General features: G+C 40.8%; 2 protein-coding genes across 3 annotated transcripts in view; one reads left to right on the forward strand and one right to left on the reverse strand.

The window, feature by feature from the left end:
- The window catches only part of LOC143295302 (uncharacterized), a 33,907-nt gene extending 25,128 nt beyond the window's left edge, over positions 1 to 8,779 (reverse strand). The window contains exons 1-4 of one of the 2 annotated variants that reach the window (XM_076606964.1): positions 8,704 to 8,779; positions 4,675 to 4,899; positions 1,843 to 1,921; positions 1,300 to 1,400 (exon numbers count right to left, since the gene is read on the reverse strand). In XM_076606964.1, coding sequence (XP_076463079.1) covers positions 1,300 to 1,400; positions 1,843 to 1,921; positions 4,675 to 4,896 — 402 coding nt within the window. In that variant the 5' untranslated portion in view covers positions 4,897 to 4,899; positions 8,704 to 8,779. The remainder of the gene's footprint in view (positions 1 to 1,299; positions 1,401 to 1,842; positions 1,922 to 4,674; positions 4,900 to 8,703) is intronic. The other variant, XM_076607041.1, reaches the window with a different exon arrangement.
- A 145-nt stretch (positions 8,780 to 8,924) lies between these two features.
- Positions 8,925 to 24,778, forward strand: LOC143290823 (uncharacterized). Its single transcript, XM_076600351.1, has 9 exons — positions 8,925 to 9,116; positions 11,152 to 11,398; positions 12,911 to 13,046; positions 14,955 to 15,133; positions 16,138 to 16,377; positions 17,079 to 17,161; positions 20,117 to 20,209; positions 23,210 to 23,313; positions 23,892 to 24,778. Exons 1-9 carry the CDS (start codon positions 8,966 to 8,968, stop codon positions 24,390 to 24,392), a joined length of 1,734 nt encoding a protein of 577 aa, XP_076456466.1. The 5' UTR covers positions 8,925 to 8,965; the 3' UTR covers positions 24,393 to 24,778.
- The last annotated feature ends 854 nt before the right edge of the window (positions 24,779 to 25,632 follow it).

A 25,632-nucleotide genomic window follows, 5' to 3' on the forward strand; every position in this document is an offset into this window, starting at 1 on the left:
ACACAACATAAGCATGTACACGTACGTTCCGCATCATATTACTCCAAAAACACAATAGTAGGACCACATCAGAGCTCGTGCACTCGCCTCTATTTATCTAATACTAACACAGAGAGAAAGGCAAGAATAAAATATCAATAACAAGAACAATAATACTAAAACCTATATACCATCACAACACAGGTTATAACAACAGCCATAATATCATCATAAAAGACAGAAAAGAATACAATGCAGCAAATGAAATATCACATACATAATATTAATAATCATAATTCATATACATAGTTCAGTATGGTGCGGGGGCTGTCACAGTGTCAGCTTTTCTATATTAACTGTACAGTGTGTTTGAAATCTACTTGTCAGCTTTTCTATATTAACTGTACAGTGTGTTTGAAATCTACTTGTCAGCTTTTCTATATTAACTGTACAGTGTGTTTGAAATCTACTTGTCAGCTTTTCTATATTAACTGTACAGTGTGTTTGAAATCTACTTGTCAGCTTTTCTATATTAACTGTACAATGTGTTTGAAATCTTCTTGTCAGCTTTTCTATATTAACTGTACAGTGTGTTTGAAATCTACTTGTCAGCTTTCCTATATTAACTGTACAGTGTGTTTGAAATCTACTTGTCAGCTTTTCTATATCAACTGTACAGTGTGTTTGAAATCTATTTGTCAGCTTTTCTATATTAACTGTACAATGTGTTTGAAATCTACTTGTCAGCTTTTCTATATCAACTGTACAGCGTGCTTGAAATCTATTTGTCAGCTTTTCTATATTAACTGTACAATGTGTTTGAAATCTACTTGTCAGCTTTTCTATATCAACTGTACAGTGTGTTTGAAATCTACTTGTCAGCTTTTCTATATTAACTGTACAATGTGTTTGAAATCTACTTGTCAGCTTTTCTATATCAACTGTACAGTGTGTTTGAAATCTATTTGTCAGCTTTTCTATATTAACTGTACAATGTGTTTGAAATCTATTTGTCGGCTTTTCTATATTAACTGTACAATGTGTTTGAAATCTATTTGTCAGCTTTTCTATATCAACTGTACAGTGTGTTTGAAATCTATTTGTCAGCTTTTCTATATTAACTGTACAATGTGTTTGAAATCTACTTGTCAGCTTTTCTATATTAACTGTACAGTGTGTTTGAAATCTACTTTGCTTCTGTGTTTGAACTTATTCCAAGTTGTTAACAATAACTCAAGAAAAAAAGTAATAATTTTCAACAAACAAGAATGATCATTACACTAAATTAAAATACAGAAAATGTTTACATAATTTACTCACTTTCAACATGTCAGAAAACTGCAGAGCTTTCAACAAGATCTCTTCACTTGTTGTCAGTTTTTTAATCATGCTGAAGTTCATGAAAACTGAGATTGGCACATCTGGGACAAAAAAAAGAGAAGATTATCATCAAATAATCACTTGTTATAATGGTAATTAATGATAAAAACACCAGGTGACATATGTTCAGGTTGTGAAACATGCAGGGCAGAACTTTCTCACCTGAGGAATCCAGACGGGATAAAACATTGGTCCAGTCATTCACAAAAAAATCACTCCCTCACTTAGAATTCAAAATCAAATAGCCTGAAACTATGACTATACACATCAGAAGCACCTTGTAGCTGCTGTCAGAAATATATGGACCAATTTCTTCTTTTTCTTTTTTTTTCTTTTTTTCAATTATAAAACATTGTAAAGGCAACAAACAACTACATCTTATAAAACAACACTACACTTAAATCCTGCTTAAAAAAAAAATCTTAACAAAAAGGGAAAAAAAAAACAACAACAAAAAAAAAAAAAACAGAAACAAGGACTTACATCCTTCTGGGTCCTTGTCTGTTTGCTCTTTCATGAACCTGTCCTTATTCAGGTTCGAATCTCCAAAGTAGAACTCCATCTGTAAGGAGAAGCAAAGGGTTCAGCCCTGATAACACTGCCATTGTAAGTGTTCAGCCCTGATATCACTGTCATTGTAAGGGTTAAGCCCTGATAACACTGTCGTTGTAAGGGTTCAACCCTAATAACACTGTCATTGTAAGTGTTCAGCCCTGATAACACTGTCATTGTAAGTGTTCAGCCCTGATAACACTGTCATTGTAAGTGTTCAGCCCTGATAACACTGTCATTGTAAGTGTTCAGCCCTGATAACACTGTCATTGTAAGTGTTCAGCCCTGATAACACTGTCATTGTAAGGGTTCAGCCCTGATAACACTGTTGTTGTAAGGATTCAGCCCTGGTAACACTGTCATCGTAAGTGTTCAGCCCTGATAACACTGTCATTGTATGAACCCTGATAACACTGTCGTTGTAAGTGTTCAGCCCTGATAACACTGTCGTTGTAAGGGTTCAGCCCTGATAACACTGTCATTGTAAGGGTTCAGCCCTGATAACACTGTCGTTGTAAGTGTTCAGCCCTGATAACACTGTCATTGTAAGTGTTCAGCCCTGATAACACTGTCATTGTAAGTGTTCAGCCCTGATAACACTGTCATTGTAAGGGTTCAGCCCTGATAACACTGTCATTGTAAGGGTTCAGCCCCGATAACACTGTCATTGTAAGACTGTTTAATATGTCAATTATATTTCCAGTCACAGCTGTTTCATGGTCACACTTGCATTGCAGTATGTAATGTAATGTATTGTATTTCCAGTCACAGCTATTTCATGGTCACACTTGCATTACAGTATGTATTGTATTGTATTTCCAGCCACAGCTGTTTCATGGTCACACTTGCATTGCAGTATGTAATGTATTTCCAGCCACAGCTGTTTCATGGTCACACTTGCATTGCAGTATGTCATGTAATGTATTGTATTTCCAGCCACTAATGTTTCATGGTCACACTTGCATTGCAGTATGTCATGTAATGTATTGTATTTCCAGTCACACCTGCTTCATGGTCACACTTGCATTGCAGTATGTCATGTAATGTATTGTATTTCAAGCCACACCTGTTTCATGGTCACACTTGCATTGCAGTATGTAATGTAATGTATTGTATTTCCAGTCACAGCTGTTTCATGGTCACACTTGCATTGCAGTATGTCATGTAATGTATTGTATTTCCAGTCACAGCTGTTTCATGGTCACACTTGCATTGCAGTATGTCATGTAATGTATTGTATTTCAAGCTACAGCTGTTTCATGGTCACACTTGCACTGCAGTATGTCATGTAATGTATTGTATTTCCAGCCACACATGTTTCATGGTCACACTTGCATTGCAGTATGTCATGTAATGTATTGTATTTCCAGCCACACATGTTTCATGGTCACACTTGCATTGTTGTATGTCATGTAATGTATTGTATTTCCAGCCACAGCTGTTTCATGGTCACACTTGCATTGCTGTATGTCATGTAATGTATTGTATTTCAAGCTACAGCTGTTTCATGGTCACACTTGCATTGCTGTATGTCATGTAATGCATTGTATAGTATTTCCAGTCACAGCAGTTTCATGGCCACACTTGCATTGCAGTATGTCATGTATTGTATTTCCAGCCACAGCTGTTTCATGGTCACAAATATACTACAGTATATTCATAATATTGTATTGTAACATATTGTAATGTACTGTCTTCTACTGTATTTTACTGCATATTGTATTGTATTGTATTGCATTGCCATGCCTGCAAGTGTAGTTGTTTTCCTACCAAAGTGGATTTTTTCATGTTATTTTGCCACAGACAACCCTTTTGTAGCTGTGGGTTTGTTTACATGTGCTAAGTGCATGCTGTACAAAGGTCCTGACTCCTCATCCAAATGTCTAGCGTTCAGACCACCAGGTCTAGTGGAGGGGGAGAAAATAACTGGTGAGTGTGAGGATCAAACCAGTACACCAATATTCTCTTGCTTCTTATGTGGACACATTACCTCCAGGCCAACACTACACATCTAAATCATGAAATTTCAGACCATAAATTATCTTCTCACTACTCAATATGTACTCCTCTTCATTCAATGAATCTGTCTATCTTTTTTGTCTATTTACATATATGCCCCTCTTGCAATACTTTCCTGCCACAAAGCACATACTCTGAGCTTATAAATAATTATGTTAACATTCATATATCAATAAATGAATAATAACGGACAGATCTAGTTATCTGCCTGCTACAGTTATTCAGCTCAGTTACTGGCATGGCACTCAGCAGATGCAAACTCCTTTCACATACAAAAAGTCAACAACAAAAAAGCACACAAAGAACACGATGGACGTCAGACTTCAAAATGCCTGCCTCTCTAGTCTCTCTATTTTTCTTCTTCTGCTGTTTCTTTGAGCTTGTGACTCCCAAAGCATTGTTAATGGTCAACAAATCTACCCAGGGTGACGACAAGGGAAGAATAATAACAACAACCCCCAACCCCACCGGAAACAACAGAAACAAAAAAACAACAGAGCTGGACAAGTATCAGTATCAGTAGCTCAAGGAGGCGTCACTGCATTCGGTCAAATCCATATACGCTACACCACATCTGCCAAGCAGATGCCTGACCAGCAGCGTAACCCAACGCACTTAGGCTCTGAGGTAAAAAAAATAAATAAATAAAATAAATAAATAAATAAATAAAATAAAATAAATAAATAAATAAAATAATAGATATATATATAGCTTACTGTATCTTAACCAACTGAGTTAAGTTACCTGATCCTTCAACTGATGCATGATTCTTTTGGTCCGTTTCCTGCGCTCCTTCTTGGGACCCTTGTGTGAGTCTTTGTCGTCTGCATCAAGGAAGGTGACCTGCTTCACTTTGGGTTCCTCTGTCTGCTGCTGAGGCTTCCCTTGTGCTCCATCTTGCTGTTTCCCTTTTTCTGTCTTTGATTCCTCCCCTTGCCCTTGCCCTTCTGGTTGAGACGTTGCCATCTGCTGGAAATTCATACACTATATTCAGTATAGGTCAACTGATCTGCTTAACATTAACTGAAGTCTTCACTTTCTTTCTCTTTGTATTTTCATTCTGATAAAGCGCACTGAGCTTCAAGAATATGCGCTATAGCAGAATGTCTTAATTAATAAAAAATGTGTTTGTGGCTTTCATATCTCTTACAAATGGTCAAATAGGTATGTATTAGTATATATATGTGGAGTGATGGCCTAGAGGTAACGCGTCCGCCTAGGAAGCGAGAGAACCTGAGCATGCTGGTTCGAATCACGGCTCAGCCGCCGATGTTTTCTCCCCCTCCACTAGACCTTGAGTGGTGGTCTGGACGCTAGTCATTCGGATGAGACGATAAACCGAGATCCCGTGTGCAGCATGCACTTTGCGCGCATAAAAGAACCCATGGCAACAAAAGGGTTGTTCTTGGCAAAATTCTGTAGAAAAATCCACTTTAATAGGAAAAACAAATCAAACTGCATGCAGGAAAAAATTGACTTAACCCCAGAGCACAAGACCATGTACGCAGTTGTAAAAAGAAGTTTGTTAATGTTAGAAAAACTGTACAGGAAGTTTCTTATTCACTTTTGTATACAAGCGCAGATAGAAGAGAGTAAACCACATATCATTATAGTAACAGAATCTATAGCAAAAAACCAAAAAGAAGTAAACTTACAAGAATATTCAATTCCAAACTATGAACTATTTTTTAATGAGAAACCCAAGAGAGGCATAGTAATGTATGTTAAGGATACCATAAATGCTAAAGAACACACACTTATGGAAAATAATAACTTTGAAGAAAGCTTGTGGATTACCTTTACAGCTAAAGATAGACAAAAGATATTGATTGGAACTATATACAAAAGCCCAAGTACAACAACTGAAAATGAAGAAAAAATGTTTGATCTGCTGAGTGAGCAAAGATTGAAGCAGTTTGACTATGTCTGCATTACAGGTGATTTTAACTTCCCAGATATCAATTGGAAAGGCACATGTTCTGGCAAAAGAGGACAGAAATTCATAAACTGTTTACATGATGCATTCTTGACTCAAGTAGTAAAGCAAACAACAAGACAAAGAGAAGGACAAAAAGCAAATATACTGGCTTTGGTAATAGATGATGATGAAGACAAAATATAAGATATAGAACATCTAGCCCCTATAGGTAAAAGTGACCATGAAGTGCTTATGTTCTCACTGTACTTAGGTGATGACCAGAAATGCGAAAAACCCAAGCAATCATTTAACTTTAAGAAAGGGAACTTTAAACAAATGAGAGAAGAAATAAAGATGATAGACTGGCAAAAACTAAATGAACTAAGTGTAGAACAATGTTGGAAAGAAATAAAAACCACTCTACATTCTACAACAGAAAAAAAATGTCCCACAGCAAACCACCAAAAATAATAATAAACAGAAACCAAGGTGGATGAATGCAAAAACACTGAAATTTGTAAAAAAAAATAAATAAATAAAATAAAAAAAAGAAAAAAAGAAACGTAAATTGTACAAAAACGTTCCTAGGTACCAAACAAAGGAGAGACTATCAAATATATAGAGGCACGTATGTAATAAAAATAAATAAGGGAAGCAAAAAGAGAATTCGAAAAGAAACTATCACATGAATGCAGAGATAACCCTATAGCTTTCTGGAGATATGTGCAATCAAAACTAAAATGAAAACAGGAGTGAGTCCATTAATAACTAAACATGGAGACACAGTAGAAACAGATAGTGGAAAGGTGGATATTTTTAATTCATTTTAAGTTTTTTTCTAAGGTTTTTACAAAAGAAGATATAAGTACTGTACCTACTCTAAGTGCAGCTTCAAAGTCAAATGGTATGATTCTGGATAGTGTAGATGTTTCGGTTGAAGCTATAAAAAAGAAACTTCAAACTCTGAATCCAAACAAAGCTTGTGGTCCGGATGCCATTCCTTCAAAAATACTAAAAGAGCTGAGTGAAGAGATTGCAGTCCCCTTATACATGTACACTCTTTAAGTTTAACAAATCAACTGAGAAGATGAGCCTATGGACTGGAAAACAGCAACAGTTATACCAATTTAAAAAAGAAAAAAAGAAAAAAAAAAGGAACAAGAACAGACCCAGGGAATTACAGGCCAGTGAGCTTAACATGTATCATATGTAAAATATTAGAATCATTCAAAAGAGGCTATTGTTAGGCACATGACTGATAATAAATTGTATGCTGAGTGCCAACATGGATTCCACAAAAAAATAGGTCATGTGTGACTCAACTTCTGGAAGTGATGGAGGACTTTACAATAGAGATAGATAAGGGAGAAAACATAGATGCGTTATACTTAAGACTTCAAAAAAGCATTTGACTCTGTACCACATGAAAGACTACTAAAAAAACTGAAATCTTACGGAATAACAGGAAACATACTTGGTTGGTAAGGGACTTTCTACCAAAAAGAACTCAAAGGGTTAGGATAAGTGGCATACCACAAGGTAGTATAGGACCTATACTATTCACTTTATTCATAAATGACCTCCTTTGCGAACTAAAGAGTACATGTAAATTTTTTTGCAGATGACACAAAATTATACAACTCTCCAAAATTCTATCAGGATTTACAAAAAGATATTGAAACATTAGTAAAGTTACTTTCTTACGGTTATATAAAACATTAGTTAGACCTATCCTAGAATATGGAAACGCTGTATGGCACCCAACGCAAATAAAGCAGTTACAAGCCATAGAAAGGGCTCAAAAAAGAGCAACAAAGCTGGTCTATAGCATAAAAGATTATTCATATCAAGAAAGATTAAAGTACTTACAACTACCATCACTTAAAGCAAGAAGAGTAACAGAGGATCTGATACAGATGCACGAAATATTAAAAATGGTTTTAACAATGTAAACCACTGGGCTTGACAATGTAAACAATGTGTGTGGAGTGATGGCCTAGAGGTAACGCGTCCGCCTAGGAAGCGAGAGAATCCGAGAGCGCGCTGGTTCGAATCACGGCTCAGCCGCTGATATTTTCTCCCCCTCCACTTGACCTTGAGTGGTGGTCTGGACGCTAGTCATTCAGATGAGATGATAAACTGAGGTCCCATGTGCAGCATGCACTTAGCGCACGTAAAAGAACCCACGGCAACAAAAGGGTTGTTCCTGGCAAAATTCTGTAGAAAAATCCACTTTGATAGGAAAAACAAATAAAACTGCATGCAGGAAAAAATACAAAACCATTGGGTGGCGCTGTAGTGTTGTGACATGCTCTCCCTGGGGAGAGCAGCCCGAATTTCACACAGAGAAATCTGTTGTGATAAAAAGAAATACAAAGCATGCTTTTTTTGTACTCCAAAGGTAGACACTACAAGAAACAGTACAGACAAAACGTTTAAACATTATTCCAGAACACATCTCAAAAGTTTACATTTAGCAACAGAGTAACAAATTATTGGAACAAATTAACAAATAATGTCAAATGTGCACCTAGTATGAATACTTTTAAGAACCTCATAGATAAACAAGAGTTATCGACAAAAACGAATTTGATAGATAAAATGATTGTGCTAGTCAACGACCTGACCAACAACAGTCACAAATGGCTAAGTTGTATATAACAACGCCCGAAACCCTGATCCTGAATATTGTTGGTCTGGATCTTCTGCTGGTCATAATTATTTGCAGGTGTTATGAACTTTTCTGGAGCCAGAGCTGGAACTGCCTGTTTACAGTCCTATACACTAATACAGGGTATTGTGGTGGATAATGCTGCACTGTACTTCAAGAAAAAAAGTATACAGTCATTACTTACATCGTCAGAATAAACGCTACACCTTCGTCAACACTTCGGAATATCGAAAGCTCAAACGCACGCAACTTAGCGGAAGCGGAAGTAGGTATTCCCTAACATGTGCATGCAAAGTAAAATCCCATTGGTGGAAATATTTTTTTCCCCTGACGATGAACCAACTGCAGAGCCGTTGTCAACTTGTGACCATGTTTACAACATGGTGGATTGAGAGAAGGCGAAAATATTTCAAGGAACCGTCTGTTTAAGATTAAAACTGACCAGAATGGCGGCAGAACAAGCATTGGCAGCAAGTGGACCTGCGCCATCTGCTCCCCCGGTTTCTCACAACATGCTTATGAATGCTATTTCTAGCGGTTCTGCTGACTTGGTGCGACAGCAAATCACCCAGGAACCGGATTTGATAAACATGTCAGGTAAAGCATTGCATTATGAATTCCTAGTTTCATTTTGTGATCAATTGATTTCTTGCACATGGGTATCGATGTAATGATCTGGGTCAGGAGTAGCAGAAATTAACAAACAACAACATTGGTCCTAGCTTGCTAGGACGACAGGCGACCGTTGGTAATTTGTTTGCAACCTCACATGCAGCCACTCCCAAAGCAGCTTAGTTATATCTTCAGTGCTGGGCATTGTTCTGGCTTGTGACGTTTTGTTGCGAATGGTGATAATTAACACGAAAAAGTTAGTGCACACAAACTTCTACAAGAAAGTATACACAACCCATGCTTTTCTGAAGTGAAATGAAAATGACATACTATCAAGTATCATTCAATTTCTGAGTTTCTTCATCCTTTGCTTGGACTGCATTCTGATGAACTTATGTAGTCCAGCAGGGGTGTGTGCTGAGCTAACTGGGTATAATAAGTGGGTGGCCCATAGCTCAGACTTGGTTTAAAAGGTTTAAACTGTGTACACATGGTGCTGCTGGTTAGTTGTTCTTTTGCTAAGCCAGTATATATGCTGACCCAGACCCGCCTGAAGAGCTCTAACAAAAGAGTATCCATGAAGCTCAGTGGCAGGGTTGTTGCACTGGCATAGAGTTCTAGGAAATTAGCTATTACACAGGGCTAGGTGTTGGCACATTCCTGGAACAGTCTGTGAGCTCCCCTTGTCTGGCTACCCCTTTGGTATAGAATAGGGAATTTTCAGTGTCAACCATGCTGTTACTGATCTTGAAAAGCATGTTGAGGCGGTTGTGTTGTCTTTCTGTAAGAGGATCCCACTGCTATGAGTTGAACATGCTGGTCACACAGCCTGGTGTCCAGTCACTGTAGTTGTTCAAGCAGAGATGTCAACTGTTACAGCTTCACTGTTATGCTTGCTTGCAGTTTCTTCCAATGTTACTCCAGCATCAAACTGTACCAAGTTCATTTTCAACTACATAACATGGTCATGTGCTTTCCTGTCACAAAATAACCCAGACACATTTGACCTATCGATCACAAGGCCAGGGCAATCACTGCTAACCTAGGTCTCACTCCATGCTCAGCTAATTGCATGCATATTTACATTGAAACAGCATTGAGTGGACCAATCAGCTACATGACTTAATCAAATTGCGTCTCAGTCAAACAGCGTCTGTGCCTGGTGGATTACGTTATGGAGTGTTTGTATGCCTTGTAGATAAAGTGTATGTTTGCTGATGTGGCTCAGAGTGCAAGTGTCCCTACCAAATTCAAAATGTACCGACCAAATTTCCTGATTGTTCCTACAAACACTTGACAAGAGATAGCATCTTTGTTTAAGGTATAGCGGGATCCCCTACATTGTATTTTGTCAAGCACTGTGACATCTTTCGGACAGGTTGGGTCCCAGGCTATGAATGCATACTCTCAGACTAGTCTAACCAGGGTCTTGTATGTCAATGACTTGAGGCTGTTGGAGCAGACACAGAAGTTCTGCCTCAGAAAACCCACAGCTATGTTGCCCTTGTTGACTGTGTTGGCAGTGTGTTTTACCCAGGACAGGTCCTCTGTGATGATGACACTGAGGTATTTGCTGGATGATGATGTTTCCAGTGTCTGTCTATGTGGGCTGTACAGTGTACGTTGTCAGTATTTCAGCTTTCTTCTTTGCACCAGGTCTTCCTTGATGCCAGCCATGTATCAAATGCCATGTGTAATCCCATGCACACATACTTCGAATTTGAAAAGAAAAAAAAAAAATCTAATTCATAAACATGTATACATTATACAACTTCTCATATTCATTCTTAGACAAAGTGTGATGCATCATTTTCATGTGAAGGATTTGTTTTTTGGTCTTAAAGTATTGAAAGAAAAAAAAGACTTTTAAAGACTGGAGTAGAATTGGAAATATTCCTTAGTTTATTCTGACAGCTGGTGTTTTCCTCTAACAAGTTGGTTTTACTTTTAGATCTGTAAAAATGTTTACGTCTTTTGAATCATCAGAACAATCCTGTTATCTTGCTGGTCTGCTCATCAGGTTGGCACAGACAGACGGCTCTGCACAGAGCCTGCCTTCTGGGCTACATCGATGTTGTGCGGCTGCTGCTGGAATATGGAGCAGACCCCAACGCCAGGAACAACTTTGACGAGACGCCCCTGCACTACGCCTGCAAGCGAGGTTTGCCGCCAGTGCTCAAGTGCTTGCTGGAGAGAGGGGCAGATGTGTCGCTGGTGGATAAGATGGGCAAGGGCGTCATCCACCATGCCACAGAGGCTGGCAATGTGTGCGTCAAAATACTGGTCCCTAAAAAAATAAAAAGAAAAAAAGAAAGAAAGTATATGTATCATGTTTATATATTTTATGTAACATATGAGACAGGCAGTGTGTGCGTCAAAATATTGGTCCTTTAAGATAAAAAAAAAAAGAAGAATATATGATATATATTTGACATATGAGACAGGCAGTGTGTACATCAATTTCAAATACTGGTCCTTTTTATTAAAAAAAAAAAAAAAATGTTTATATGTAACATATGAGACAGGCAATTTGTGTTTCAAAATACTGGTCATTTTAGAAAAAAAAGAAGAAAAAGAGTATATTATATGTAACATACTGAGTATTGTATTACTTATCCTTTTGTCACAGTTGATTTATGACATGCATTGACGTTAAGTTCAGTTCCTCTCCCCAGGCAATGTGTGTCATCACAGTGCAGCGGCACTTTTCTGCTAGTTAAGGTCATGACCACTGGGCCACTGCTCCCACATACATGTCACACGTATGACTGCATCATCATGTTTATGATATATACAAGTGTGTATAAATTTATGATATAATGTCTGTTTAGTGTAAATTTAGTATGAATTTACAGTGTGCATGTGTACCCACTGCATGCCGTCGCGTAATCGTTCACATATAATGACACTCCCATGCCTGAGATATTTCAGTCACATGGAATATGCACACACACACACTAACACAGTCAAAGGCACACATTCGTATTTTACTTATGCAGTTTTGTACAGATCTGGTATGAATTTGTAGTGTGTGTGTTTGCCTTCTGTACGAGAATACCTGTTAAATGTGATTGCGCAGTTGTTTATGAATACATGATGATATGTTCACAAATTAAACGCTTCAGGAAATGCGTGCTTATTTGCAATGTTTTTAAAGCACACATATGCACACACCAGACGTCCAGAGTCAAACAATATAATGTTAATATTATAAAATTGTGAAACCACACACAGACCCCTTGATACACAGATTAGTTCAGTGCTCCTGCTCTGTGCAGCAGTTACTTCCCTTCTTTCTTCTGTCTCTTGTTCATATGTTATTGTTTAATTCTTTCTTTTATATTACAGGCATAAATTTGCTGATGAATCTGTTGTGGTTGTGCATGCAGGCTGTTCAAATGTTTCCATAATCTACTCAACATTGACATAGATTGCAGGGTCTTTATGTTTAAAGTGCATATGTTGGTCTTTTTCATGTTTGTACATGTGTATGTGAAGGAGGTTCAGGCGCTAACTCTGTAATCATAGTTCTGCATATGAAAAAACTGCCATCAACCCACCAGGTGCGTAGAAACCAGGGAACCAGGGATTAAACTTCTGACACTCAGGAGAGAATCATGCACTCTGAACCATTTGGCCACTCCAACCATATTTGCACAAGTATGTAGCTGTACATGTCCATTGCACAGTATTCTTGATCATGTCACTTTGTGTGTCCATTCATTTGTGTGATCAAAATGTATGAAAAATGTTAAAGAATAATCATTTGTTTTTTGCAGCCCAACGTTGCATTTGCTGCATTTGCTGTACCCAGACAGACATTTCACCTGTCAAGACAACAACCTGCAGACCCCACTACACCTGGCCATCAAGGCTGGCAAGTTGGAGATGTTTAATTACCTCCTCAGGAAAGGGGTCAGTGAAGATGCTTTTTTTTTTTTTTTTTTTTTTTGCTTTTTGCTTCTTTTGTTAACTTTTTACTTGATTTTTATTTTTGTGTCTCCTAATCAGAACATGATTTTAAAAGTTTTAAACGAAAATAAATACACACTTGTGCACTGGGGGGGGGGGGGGGGGGGGGAAGAGAACAAAATATGGGTGTTCAGTATAGTTTGAATCAGTGTATCATAGAGGTGAATTTGCACAAAAACCATTCCACATTCAGCTCTGAGTCAGTTTATTTTTGGATTAAAATGTGAACTCTGGCAATTACACAGAAAAAAGTACCTAATTTAAGTTTTTTTTGCTATTGCAGCCTTGAAAATGACATAATTCATCACTGTGGTTGGAATATGGATTGGAGAAATCAGTGTGGCTTCATTGTTATGAATTACAAATGATGAAACAAAATCTACAATATCCTAAAATGATGATTTTGTCCTTCTCTTAAGCTTAAACAAAACTCTTTTATATCAGCTTTTTATCGCATGTTATCTATTCATCCCTAGGGAGTTTACAGTCTCAGCAGGCTTCCATGCCATACCGAATGGAAAAAATGCAGAAAATAAAGTGCTTTTGCTTCAGATCATGCAGGGACATATCCAGAAATAATGTAGAAAATAAAGTGTTTTGCTTCAGATCATGCATGGACACATCAGGAAATAATGTAGAATTGGTCCTCTTTCTGTGCAGTGTATGCAGGTACAGAGACAGGAAAACTGTTTTGATAAAACTAAATTTGTTGGCAGAGCAATGCTCGGGTGCAGAGCTCAGTGTATCAAAGATGTGGAGTGATGGTGTACAGGTAACGCATCTGCCTAGGAAGCGAGAGAATCTGAGCACGCTGGTTCGAATCACGGCTGTCGCCAGTATTTTCTCCCCCTCCACTAGACCTTGGGTGGTGGCCTGGATGCTAGTCATTTAGATGAGACAATAAACCGAGGTCCTTTTTGCAGCATGCGCTTAGCACATGTAAAAAAAAAACAAACCCACAGCAACAAAAGGGTTGTCCTGGCAAACTTTTGTACTAAAATCCACTTCGATTGGAAAAACGAATAAACTGCATGCAGAAAAAAAAAAAAAAGGATGGCGCTCTCAGTGTAGTGACACGCTCTCCCTGGGGAGAGCAGTGTGAATTTTACACAGAGAAATCTGTTGTGACAAAAAAGAGAAATACAAACACAAATACATATTTTAAGCAAGTAATAAGTGAAAGGAAAGAAAGGGGTCGGCCCAAGATGAACCAGTGGCAAACAGTGGAGAGAGATTTTAGACTTGTCAACAGACGATAGGGTTACACCAGCACATTGGCTCAGGACAGCAGAGTATGGAGCCCTTTGAAAGCCTCATGTGTCCAACAGTGCAGGAGCATCTAGCTCTAAGTCTGAAGAAATCATTATGCTGTACAGTTTAACAGTCTTGGTGAATAATGTGTCATGAAAGTCCAAAGTTTCCAGCTCAGAGAAGTTTTATTTTATTTTATCAGGAATAGAAATAATCCAAGCTTTCAGTCCAGTGTACACGTGTGTTTTGCTGTGGCAGAGGAGCAAGCTGATCAAAGCTTTCAGTCCAACGTACACGTGTGTTTTGCTGTGGCAGAGAAGCAAGCTGATCAAAGCTTTGAGTCCAATGTACACGTGTGTTTTGCTGTGGCAGAGAAGCAAGCTGATCAAAGCTTTGAGTCCAATGTACACGTGTGTTTTGCTGTGGCAGAGGAGCAAGCTGATCAAAGCTTTGAGTCCAATGTACACGTGTGTTTTGCTGTGGCAGAGAAGCAAGCTGATCAAAGCTTTCAGTCCAGTGTACACGTGTGTTTTGCTGTGGCAGAGGAGCAAGCTGATCAAAGCTTTCAGTCCAACGTACACGTGTGTTTTGCTGTGGCAGAGAAGCAAGCTGAAATGTGCGGACAGGGACGGCAACTGGCCCATCCACATCAGTGCACAGGAAGGGTATGGCTACATGACGTGGTCACAGCTGTGCATTCTGGGGCTGCCTGCACTGCATGTGGTCAACAAGCATGGGTGCACACCCTACGATCTGGCAGCCATGAACGACACTTCAGGGTCAGCATGTGCTCTTTTCACATATATGCAGTGGGTTTAGATTTGGTATGCTGTGCACGCGTGTGTGTGTGCGTGCATGCATGTGTGTGTGTGTGTGTGCGTGTGTGTGTGTGTGAGTGTGTGTGTGTGTGTGTGTGTGTGTGTGTCTGTGTGTGTGTGTGTCTGTACAAGCATGTGGTGTTTGTGTGTGTGAGTGTGTGTGTGTGTGTGTGTGTGTGTGTGTACAAGCATGTGGTGTGTGTGTGTGTGTGTGTGTACAAGCATGTGGTGTTTGTGTGTGTGTGTGTGTGTGTGTGTGTACAAGCATGTGGTGTTTGTGTGTGCATGTGCAGTGTATGTGTGTGAGTGAGGGATTCATAGCTTCCTTCTTTTAACAGATCTACCTCTTTTTTTTCCTCTCAATATTCTTGGGTTAGAAATTATGTTTCAAAGAATGGCATCTGCCATGCCATTAGATTTGCTCTTTGCTTGCATTTGAAGCTGGAGTGCTGTCATTTAGTGGTAGAATGGATAATCTTTGGACGAAAGAGTTTAAATGTGATGGTGATAATATCAGAATGAGAGTGGATGGATGATTAAAAAAAAAATCAGCCAAATTGCATTATTTTCTACCTGTTCGATGAGATCACTTTGCAATAATGGTCGATTTACCTTCAACATGATTTAAAAAGTGATATTTGCAGTGGAAAGACACAGGGTAACATACTTGATTTTCACTTTGTGTGTGTGTGTGTGTGTGTGTGTGTGTGTGTGTGTGTGTGCTTTTATTTAGTTGTTTCTTTCTTATGTATTATTATTATAATTATTATTATTTTATTATTATAATTTTTTTTAGCCACAAAGACTTTGTTTCTTTCTTTATTCATTTATATATTTATTTTATTTTATTTTATTCTATTAGTGTTGTTGGTAGCTGCTGTAATGGTAGAAGTAGTAGTATTTGTATTCTTCTTACCATTAGTAGTGTTATCAGTGTGCTTTTAATATCACTGGTTTTTCTCCAGTCACAAAGAGCTGGTGTCGGAGCTGCGCTGGCAGAAGCGGCAGTCGGACCGTGGCAGTGCCAAGCAGCACGCCCACTTGCTGTGGTTTTTCTACCTGCTGCTGCCGGCCGTCTCCTGTGGGGCGGCCGTGGTGGCCACGCGCTTCATGCCGGCCTACCACTGTCTGGCCGTTTTCCCCGTCGTTGTCTACAACCTGTTCACCATTAAGAACGCCTTCCACCGCCTGGATCACGTGTCTAGGTATGTATGGGTGGAGATGGGTGATAGTGGTGGTGGTGTTTGATGTTTCAGTTTGTTTGCTTGTTTTGTTTAGTATGTACATGTTAGGGTTAAGGTATGTGTTTAGGTCGAGGGTGTATTGGTCCTGGAGGCGGTGTAAGATGTTTCGGTTTGTTTGTTGTGTTTTGTTTTGAGAGGGTGTGTGTGTTAGGGTGTAGGAGTAGTTCCAGTCATAGTAATTGTCATCAGTTTTCCATCTTTCCTCTCTGAGAGATCTAACAAGCCAACAGCTGTGTGTTTTACATCTTCTGTTTTTTGACTTTTGCTGATAAAGCCCTTTGGGCAAAAATGTCGTAATTCTTTTTTGGATATATAAATGTTATGTGTGGACAGCAAGTGTAAACTTTTGATTATTTCTGTATAGAAATGTTTATTTATTTATTTATTTATTTATGTATATATTTATTTATTTATTTATTCATTTATTTATTTGTGTGTTATTTTTCTAATTATTTGTTCATTCATTCATTTATTCATTTATTTATTCATTCATTCTCTTTTTCATTTATCTGTTTATTTATTTTTATTTATTTATTTACTTATATATATATTTCTATTTATTTAGTTGATTGTTTAGTTATTAATTATCTATTCATTCATTCGTTTATTTATTTGTTTGTCTGCTTACTAAAACAATGCCACCTGTGTGTGTTTGGTTGAAGGTGGCCTCAGCCTATCCATGCGGGCGTCTTTGCCGCTGGTCTGTTGCACACGGTGCTGTCCTACATGATCGTCATTCTGCCCTGTATCCTTTTGTACTGCTGCATCGTACTGCCCTGGACGGGCACAACAGCCAAGTGGTTAAAGTGTTGGACTCCCAGTCTGAAGGTCCTGGGTTTGACTCTCAATAACGGCACTCGGTGACTGAAGGGTGGAGAAATTTCCGATCTACCAGGTCAACATATGTGCAGACCTGCTGCCTATGCCTGAACCCCTTTCGTGTGTATAAGCTAGTAGAAGATCAAATGCACACGTTAAAGATCCTGTAATCCATGTCAGCATTCGGTGGGTAGTGGAAACAAGAACGTACCCAGCATGCACACCCCAGAAAATGGAGTATGGCTACCTCCGTGGCGGGGTAAAAACGGTCATACACAAAACAGCCCACTCATGTACATACGAGTGAACATGGGAGTTGCAGCCCACAAAGGAAGAGGGAGAAGTACTTTCCAGCTCCCACAGCTGCTTACACTCACAGCTTGCCTCACTGCTGAGAAGGGTAAACTGTAGCAACAAGTCTGCCTCACTGCTGAGAAGGATCAACTGTAGCAACAAGTCTGCCTCACTGCTGAGAAGGATCAACTGTAGCAACAAGCCTGCCTCACTGCTGAGAAGGATCAACTGTAGCAACAAGTCTGCCTCACTGCTGAGAACTGTAGCAACAAGCCTGCCTCACTGCTGAGAAGGATAAACTGTAGCAACAAGTCTGCCTCACTGCTGAGAAGGATCAACTGTAGCAACAAGTCTGCCTCACTGTTGAGAAGGGTGAACTGTAGCAACAAGTCTGCCTCACTGCTGAGAAGGGTGAACTGTAGCAACAAGCCTGCCTCACTGTTGAGAAGGATAAACTGTAACAACAAGTCTGCCTCACTGCTGAGAACTGTAGCAACAAGTCTGCCTCACTGCTGAGAAGGGTGAACTGTAGCAACAAGTCTGCCTCACTGCTGAGAACTGTAGCAACAAGTCTGCCTCACTGCTGAGAAGGGTGAACTGTAGCAACAAGTCTGCCTCACTGCTGAGAAGGGTGAACTGTAGCAACAAGTCTGCCTCACTGCTGAGAAGGATAAACTGTAGCAACAAGTCTGCCTCACTGCTGAGAACTGTAGCAACAAGTCTGCCTCACTGCTGAGAAGGGTGAACTGTAGCAACAAGTCTGCCTCACTGCTGAGAACTGTAGCAACAAGTCTGCCTCACTGCTGAGAAGGATCAACTGTAGCAACAAGTCTGCCTCACTGCTGAGAAGGATAAACTGTAGCAACAAGTCTGCCTCACTGCTGAGAAGGATAAACTGTAGCAACAAGCCTGCCTCACTGCTGAGAAGGATAAACTGTAGCAACAAGTCTGCCTCACTGCTGAGAACTGTAGCAACAAGTCTGCCTCACTGCTGAGAAGGGTGAACTGTAGCAACAAGTCTGCCTCACTGCTGAGAAGGGTGAACTGTAGCAACAAGTCTGCCTCACTGCTGAGAAGGATCAACTGTAGCAACAAGTCTGCCTCACTGCTGAGAAGGATAAACTGTAGCAACAAGTCTGCCTCACTGCTGAGAAGGGTGAACTGTAGCAACAAGTCTGCCTCACTGCTGAGAACTGTAGCAACAAGTCTGCCTCACTGCTGAGAACTGTAGCAACAAGTCTGCCTCACTGCTGAGAACTGTAGCAACAAGTCTGCCTCACTGCTGAGAAGGGTGAACTGTAGCAACAAGTCTGCCTCACTGCTGAGAAGGGTGAACTGTAGCAACAAGTCTGCCTCACTGCTGAGAAGGGTGAACTGTAGCAACAAGCCTGCCTCACTGCTGAGAACTGTAGCAACAAGTCTGCCACACTGCTGAGAAGGATCAACTGTAGCAACAAGTCTGCCTCACTGCTGAGAACTGTAGCAACAAGTCTGCCTCACTGCTGAGAACTGTAGCAACAAGTCTGCCACACTGCTGAGAAGGATCAACTGTAGCAACAAGTCTGCCTCACTGCTGAGAACTGTAGCAACAAGTCTGCCTCACTGCTGAGAAGGATAAACTGTAGCAACAAGTCTGCCTCACTGCTGAGAACTGTAGCAACAAGTCTGCCTCACTGCTGAGAACTGTAGCAACAAGTCTGCCTCACTGCTGAGAAGGATAAACTGTAGCAACAAGTCTGCCTCACTGCTGAGAAGGATCAACTGTAGCAACAAGTCTGCCTCACTGCTGAGAACTGTAGCAACAAGCCTGCCTCACTGCTGAGAAGGATAAACTGTAGCAAGTCGTCCCCCTCTCTGTGGGGCTGCAGGGGCCCTTTTGAGTTTAGATAGTATCTTTATTTTCTGTGCTTGAAATTCCTTTCTTTTTTTTTTTTCGTTCAGCCCTGATAAAGCCCTGTCTGGTTGGCTGGGCTATAAGCTTGTATGTGCTTGTATACTGTATGCATTTTTGTGTATACATGGTTGTTTGTGTGTGTGTGTGTGTGTGTGATTGTATGTATATATTATGTGTGTGTGTGTGTGTCTGTACTTGTGAGTTTCAGTTTCGTTTTCTCAAAGAGGTGTCACTGTGTTCAAACTGTTCCATATACGCTACACCACCTGTGTTAGACAAGATGCCTGACCTGTAGCATCACCCAACACACATAGTCAGGCCGTGGGGGCATGCGTGTATGTGTGTGTGTATCTGTCAGAGTGGATTTCTTGTACAGAATCTTTCCAGAGGACAACACCTTTGTTGTCATGGGTTCCTTTTCAGTGCGTCAAGTGCGTGCTGCAAATGAGACCTTGGTTAATTGTCTCATCAGAGACACTCAGATTGATTTTCCAGTCAAACTTTAGCGAAAGGGGGAGAACGGGATTCAAACCCAGACCCTGTATCGGCAGATGAGTGTCTTTACCACTCGGCCACTTTCCTCCTTGTACTTGCAAATGGTGAGACTTACAGAGAGGGCAAGCTGCAGTGATACAGTGGTGGCAAGGGAGGCAGCAGTTCATTACTCTCCCTTCTCCTTAACGGGCCCTGCAGACCTGGGGAAGTATGCAACGTTCAAACTGCTGTCTTTTGCTCTGGCTGTCCTCATCTTGGTGATGTACGTTAAGCTGCTCACCAAAGATCCAGGTGAGTGTGTGTGTGTGTGTGGAAACCTTTCTGGCTTCTCTCTCTCTCTCTCTCTCTCTCTCTCTCTCTCTCTCTCTCTCTCTCTCTCTCTCTCTCTCTCTCTCTCTCTCTCTCTCTCTCTCTCTCTCTCTCTCTCTCTCTCTTCTTAGTTTTTGATTTCCAGTGATACTGCTTCAGTTTCAGTTTCAGGGTGTCAGAGCGAGTGTGTGTGCAAACTGATCCATGTAGGCGACACCCATGTCTGCTGTATGTGCATTATCTTGCACTGTTTACACAGACTGGAATACCAGAGCAGGCTGTGTGCTGCAGATTAGTTTATTGCTTATTTTGCATTGTTGGGAAATATGATAATTGTGTGTGTGTGTGTGTGTGTGTGTGTGTGTGTGTGTAGCTCTTTCACTGCAGACACATTTTGCTATGCTGCATGCTGACCATGCTGAGAAGATCTCCAGAGGTCCAATGTGCTGCATACATGTAGCGCACGCAAAAGAACCCATGGCAACAGATGGTTTGTCCATGGAAAACTTATGTAGAAAAAGTCACTTTGATAGTAAAAAAAACCCAAAAAACCCACAAAACAAACAAAAATAACACTTGCAGACAGAAAAAAAAGAAGTGAAAAGGTGGCTGTGCACTGTGGTGACACGCCCTTCTCAAGGAGAGCAGCCCAGACGTCACACAGAGAAATCTGTAATGACAAAATGTATTGCACTACAATACCAGGTGTCCTGACCAGTACTGTTCAGTAAATACAATGCAATGCAATACAATGCAATGCAATGCAATGCGATGAAATACAGTACAAGATTCTCTGCCACACATTGAGTTTTTGGTTCCCAGGTGTCCTGACCAGTACTGCTCAGAGCAATACAATGCAATATAGTGCAATACAATACAATACAATACAATACAATGCAATATTCTCTGCCACACATGGTGTTTTTGGTTCCCAGGTGTCCTGAACAGTACTTCTCAATACAATACAATACAGTACAATACAAACAATACAGTACAGTACATTGCAATACAATTCAGTGCAGTGTGATGCAGTGCAATGTGATGCAATGCGTGCAGTATTATCAGCTACACAATGGTGTTTTTGGTTGCCAGGTGTACTGACCAGTTCAGCTCAATACAATACAATACAATACAATACAGTGCAATACAATACAATACAATGCAATGCAATGCAATGCAATGCAGTACAGTACAATACAATATAACTTACAATGCGGTACAAAATACAATACAGTACTCTCTACCACACAAGGTGTTTTTGGTTGCCAGGTGTTCTGACTAGTGCTGCTCAGTACAGTACAATGTGAAGCGGTGCAATATAACACAATACAATACAAATAACAATACAATACAGTAGAATACAGTACAATTCAATATTAAGCAATACAATACAAAACAATACCATACAATATTCTGTGCCACACATGGCGATTTTGATTGCCAGGTGTACTCACCAGTAATGCCCAGTACAATACAATACATTACAATGCAATGCAGTGCAATAACAGTATTCCCTGCCATGCATGGTGATTTTGATTGCCAGGTGTACTCACCAGTAATGCCCAGTACAATACAATGCAATACATTACAATGCAATGCAGTGCAATAACAGTATTCCCTGCCATGCATGGTGATTTTGATTGCCAGGTGTACTCACCAGTAATGCCCAGTACAATACAATGCAATACATTACAATGCAATGCAGTGCAGTAACAGTATTCCATGCCATGCATGGTGATTTTGATTGCCAGGTGTACTCACCAGTAATGCCCAGTACAATACAATGCAATACATTACAATGCAATGCAGTGCAGTAACAGTATTCCCTGCCATGCATGGTGATTTTGATTGCCAGGTGTACTCACCAGTAATGCCCAGTACAATACAATGCAATACATTACAATGCAATGCAGTGCAATAACAGTATTCCCTGCCATGCATGGTGATTTTGATTGCCAGGTGTACTGATCAGTAATGCCCAGTACAATACAATGCAATACATTACAATGCAATGCAGTGCAATAACAGTATTCCCTGCCACACATGATGATTTTGATAGCCAGGTGTACTGATCAGTAATGCTCAGTACAATACAATGCAATACATTACAATGCAATGCAGTGCAATAACAGTATTCCCTGCCATGCATGGCGATTTTGATTGCCAGGTGTGCTCACCAGTAATGCCCAGTACAATACAATGCAATACATTACAATGCAATGCAGTGCAGTAACAGTATTCCCTGCCATGCATGGTGATTTTGATTGCCAGGTGTACTCACCAGTAATGCCCAGTACAATACAATGCAATACATTACAATGCAATGCAGTGCAATAACAGTATTCCCTGCCATGCATGGTGATTTTGATTGCCAGGTGTACTCACCAGTAATGCCCAGTACAATACAATGCAATACATTACAATGCAATGCAGTGCAGTAACAGTATTCCATGCCATGCATGGTGATTTTGATTGCCAGGTGTACTCACCAGTAATGCCCAGCACAATACAATGCAATACATTACAATGCAATGCAGTGCAATAACAGTATTCCCTGCCATGCATGGTGATTTTGATTGCCAGGTGTACTGATCAGTAATGCTCAGTATGATACAATGCAATACATTACAATGCAATGCAGTGCAATAACAGTATTCCCTGCCACACATGGTGATTTTGATTGCCAGGTGTACTCACCAGTAATGCCCAGTACAATACAATGCAATACATTACAATGCAATGCAGTGCAGTAACAGTATTCCCTGCCATGCATGGTGATTTTGATTGCCAGGTGTACTCACCAGTAATGCCCAGTACAATACAATGCAATACATTACAATGCAATGCAGTGCAATGCAATATTCCCTGCCACACATGGTGATTTTGATTGCCAGGTGTACTCACCAGTAATGCCCAGTACAGTACAGTGCAATACAGTGCAATGCAATATTCCCTGCCACACATGGTGTTTTGGGTTTCCAGGTGTACTGACCAGTTCAGCTCAGGATGAAGTCACAGGGAAAACGCTGACCTTGGTGGATGTCTGCACTTCTGCTAAGTGGCAGATGTTCTGTACAGACTGCGAGGTCAGCTGTGTTGCCTTTGTTCTGTGTTTGTTCACTTCTCCCTGGTCCTTTGTTTTCTTTGTTGGAACTGGGATCAGTTTGCATGGTCTTCATCTTCCATCGCCTGATTTAGTACTTAGGATATATTTGTGTGGTTATTGTAAGATGTTTGTTTATCTTCATGTGTGTGTGTGTGTGTGTGTGTGTGTGTGTGTGTGTGTGTGTGTGAGTATGTCTGTGCATGTGTGTGTGTGTGTGTGTTTGTGTTTGCAGCTACATGATAATAAACTGTGCATGAGCACGCAAATGTGAGGAAAACAAAAACAAACCCCGGCTAATCATAGACATGTTTCTTCATTGTGTTCAGTCTGAGACTTGCACCTTTATTTTGTTTTGTTTTGTCTTTTATTCTGTTCTATTCTCTTCTTCTTCTTCTTCTTCTTCTTCATTCATGGGATGCAGCTGCCATGTACACGAGTCGGCTTCTGTGTGTATGACTGTTTTTACCCCGCCATGAAGGCAGCCATACTATGCTTTGGGGGGTATATTCTGTTCTAATTTTCATCCTCCCTCTCCCCCCCGCTCCCTCACCCCCACAGATGATCCAGCCCAGGTGGACCAAGCACTGCCGGCTGTGTGAGCGCTGCATGCTGGGCATGGACCACCACTGCCTCTTCCTGCTACGCTGCATCGCCCGCAACAACCACGCGCTGTTTGTCTGGTTCGTTCTGCTGTGCGTGCTGTGCATGTCGCTGTACCTGTACGCCGTGGTGCTGTACGTGCTGGAGGCCTACCCGGGGCTGTCCCCCTGGGACCTGGTGCGGGAGATGCTGAGCCGGGACGCCTGGGTGGTGGCCATGTTCGTGCTGAACGCCGTGTCCATCCTGTGGGGCTGCAGCCTGCTGGTGTACCAGTACAGCGTCATCTCCAGGGGATACACCGCCTACTTCAAGCCCAGGCTGGGTGGGGGGCGCGGCGCCGACACCGTGCTGACAGGGTTCGAGAAGTTGATGAACGTGCTGTTCTTTCTGATGAACCGGCGCCCCCGGGTCGTCAACCCCAGCATGTTTGTCTCGGAGGAGAAGATGGAGGTGGTATGAATGAGTGAATTGAGTCTGGATGGGTGGGGTCAGGTTGGGTTGGTTGGCCGGTTGGTGTGGTCTCTGGTAGTGTGGATTTGTTGTGGTTCTTCCAGTGGGCTTACTTGTACTTGGTTTGTTTGTAAATGTTTTATACGAGGTGCTTGAGTTTGTTTGCATGTTTGTGAATGTTTTATACAAGGAGTGTATGAATGATGGAAATCATTTGGGGGGAGCCATTGATGGCCCTGTGTGGTCATCTGGGCTATCAGCAACAGTGATGCATGAAGAGATAAACCATTTGGGGATTCTTCTGTCTGTGCACATGGGATGGTAAACAGATGGGCTATCAGCAACAGTGATGCATGAAGAGATAAACCATTTGGGGATTCTTCTGTTTGTGCACATGGGATGGTAAACAGATGGGCTATCAGCAACAGTGATGCATGAAGAGATAAACCATTTGGGGATTCTTCTGTTTGTGCACATGGGATGGTAAACAGATGGGCTATCAGCAACAGTGATGCATGAAGAGATAAACCATTTGGGGATTCTTCTGTCTGTGCACATGGGATGGTAAACAGATGGGCTATCAGCAACAGTGATGCATGAAGAGATAAACCATTTGGGGATTCTTCTGTCTGTGCACATGGGATGGTAAACAGATGGGCTATCAGCAACAGTGATGCATGAAGAGATAAACCATTTGGGGATTCTTCTGTTTGTGCACATGGGATGGTAAACAGATGGGCTATCAGCAACAGTGATGCATGAAGAGATAAACCATTTGGGGATTCTTCTGTCTGTGCACATGGGATGGTAAACAGATGGGCTATCAGCAACAGTGATGCATGAAGAGATAAACCATTTGGGGATTCTTCTGTCTGTGCACATGGGATGGTAAACAGATGGGCTATCAGCAACAGTGATGCATGAAGAGATAAACCATTTGGGGATTCTTCTGTCTGTGCACATGGGATGGTAAACAGATGGGCTATCAGCAACAGTGATGCATGAAGAGATAAACCATTTGGGGATTCTTCTGTTTGTGCACATGGGATGGTAAACAGATGGGCTATCAGCAACAGTGATGCATGAAGAGATAAACCATTTGGGGATTCTTCTGTCTGTGCACATGGGATGGTAAACAGATGGGCTATCAGCAACAGTGATGCATGAAGAGATAAACCATTTGGGGATTCTTCTGTCTGTGCACATGGGATGGTAAACAGATGGGCTATCAGCAACAGTGATGCATGAA

Source organism: Babylonia areolata, chromosome 1 (genome assembly GCF_041734735.1).
Source record: "Babylonia areolata isolate BAREFJ2019XMU chromosome 1, ASM4173473v1, whole genome shotgun sequence".
Classification (NCBI taxonomy): domain Eukaryota; kingdom Metazoa; phylum Mollusca; class Gastropoda; order Neogastropoda; family Buccinidae; genus Babylonia; species Babylonia areolata.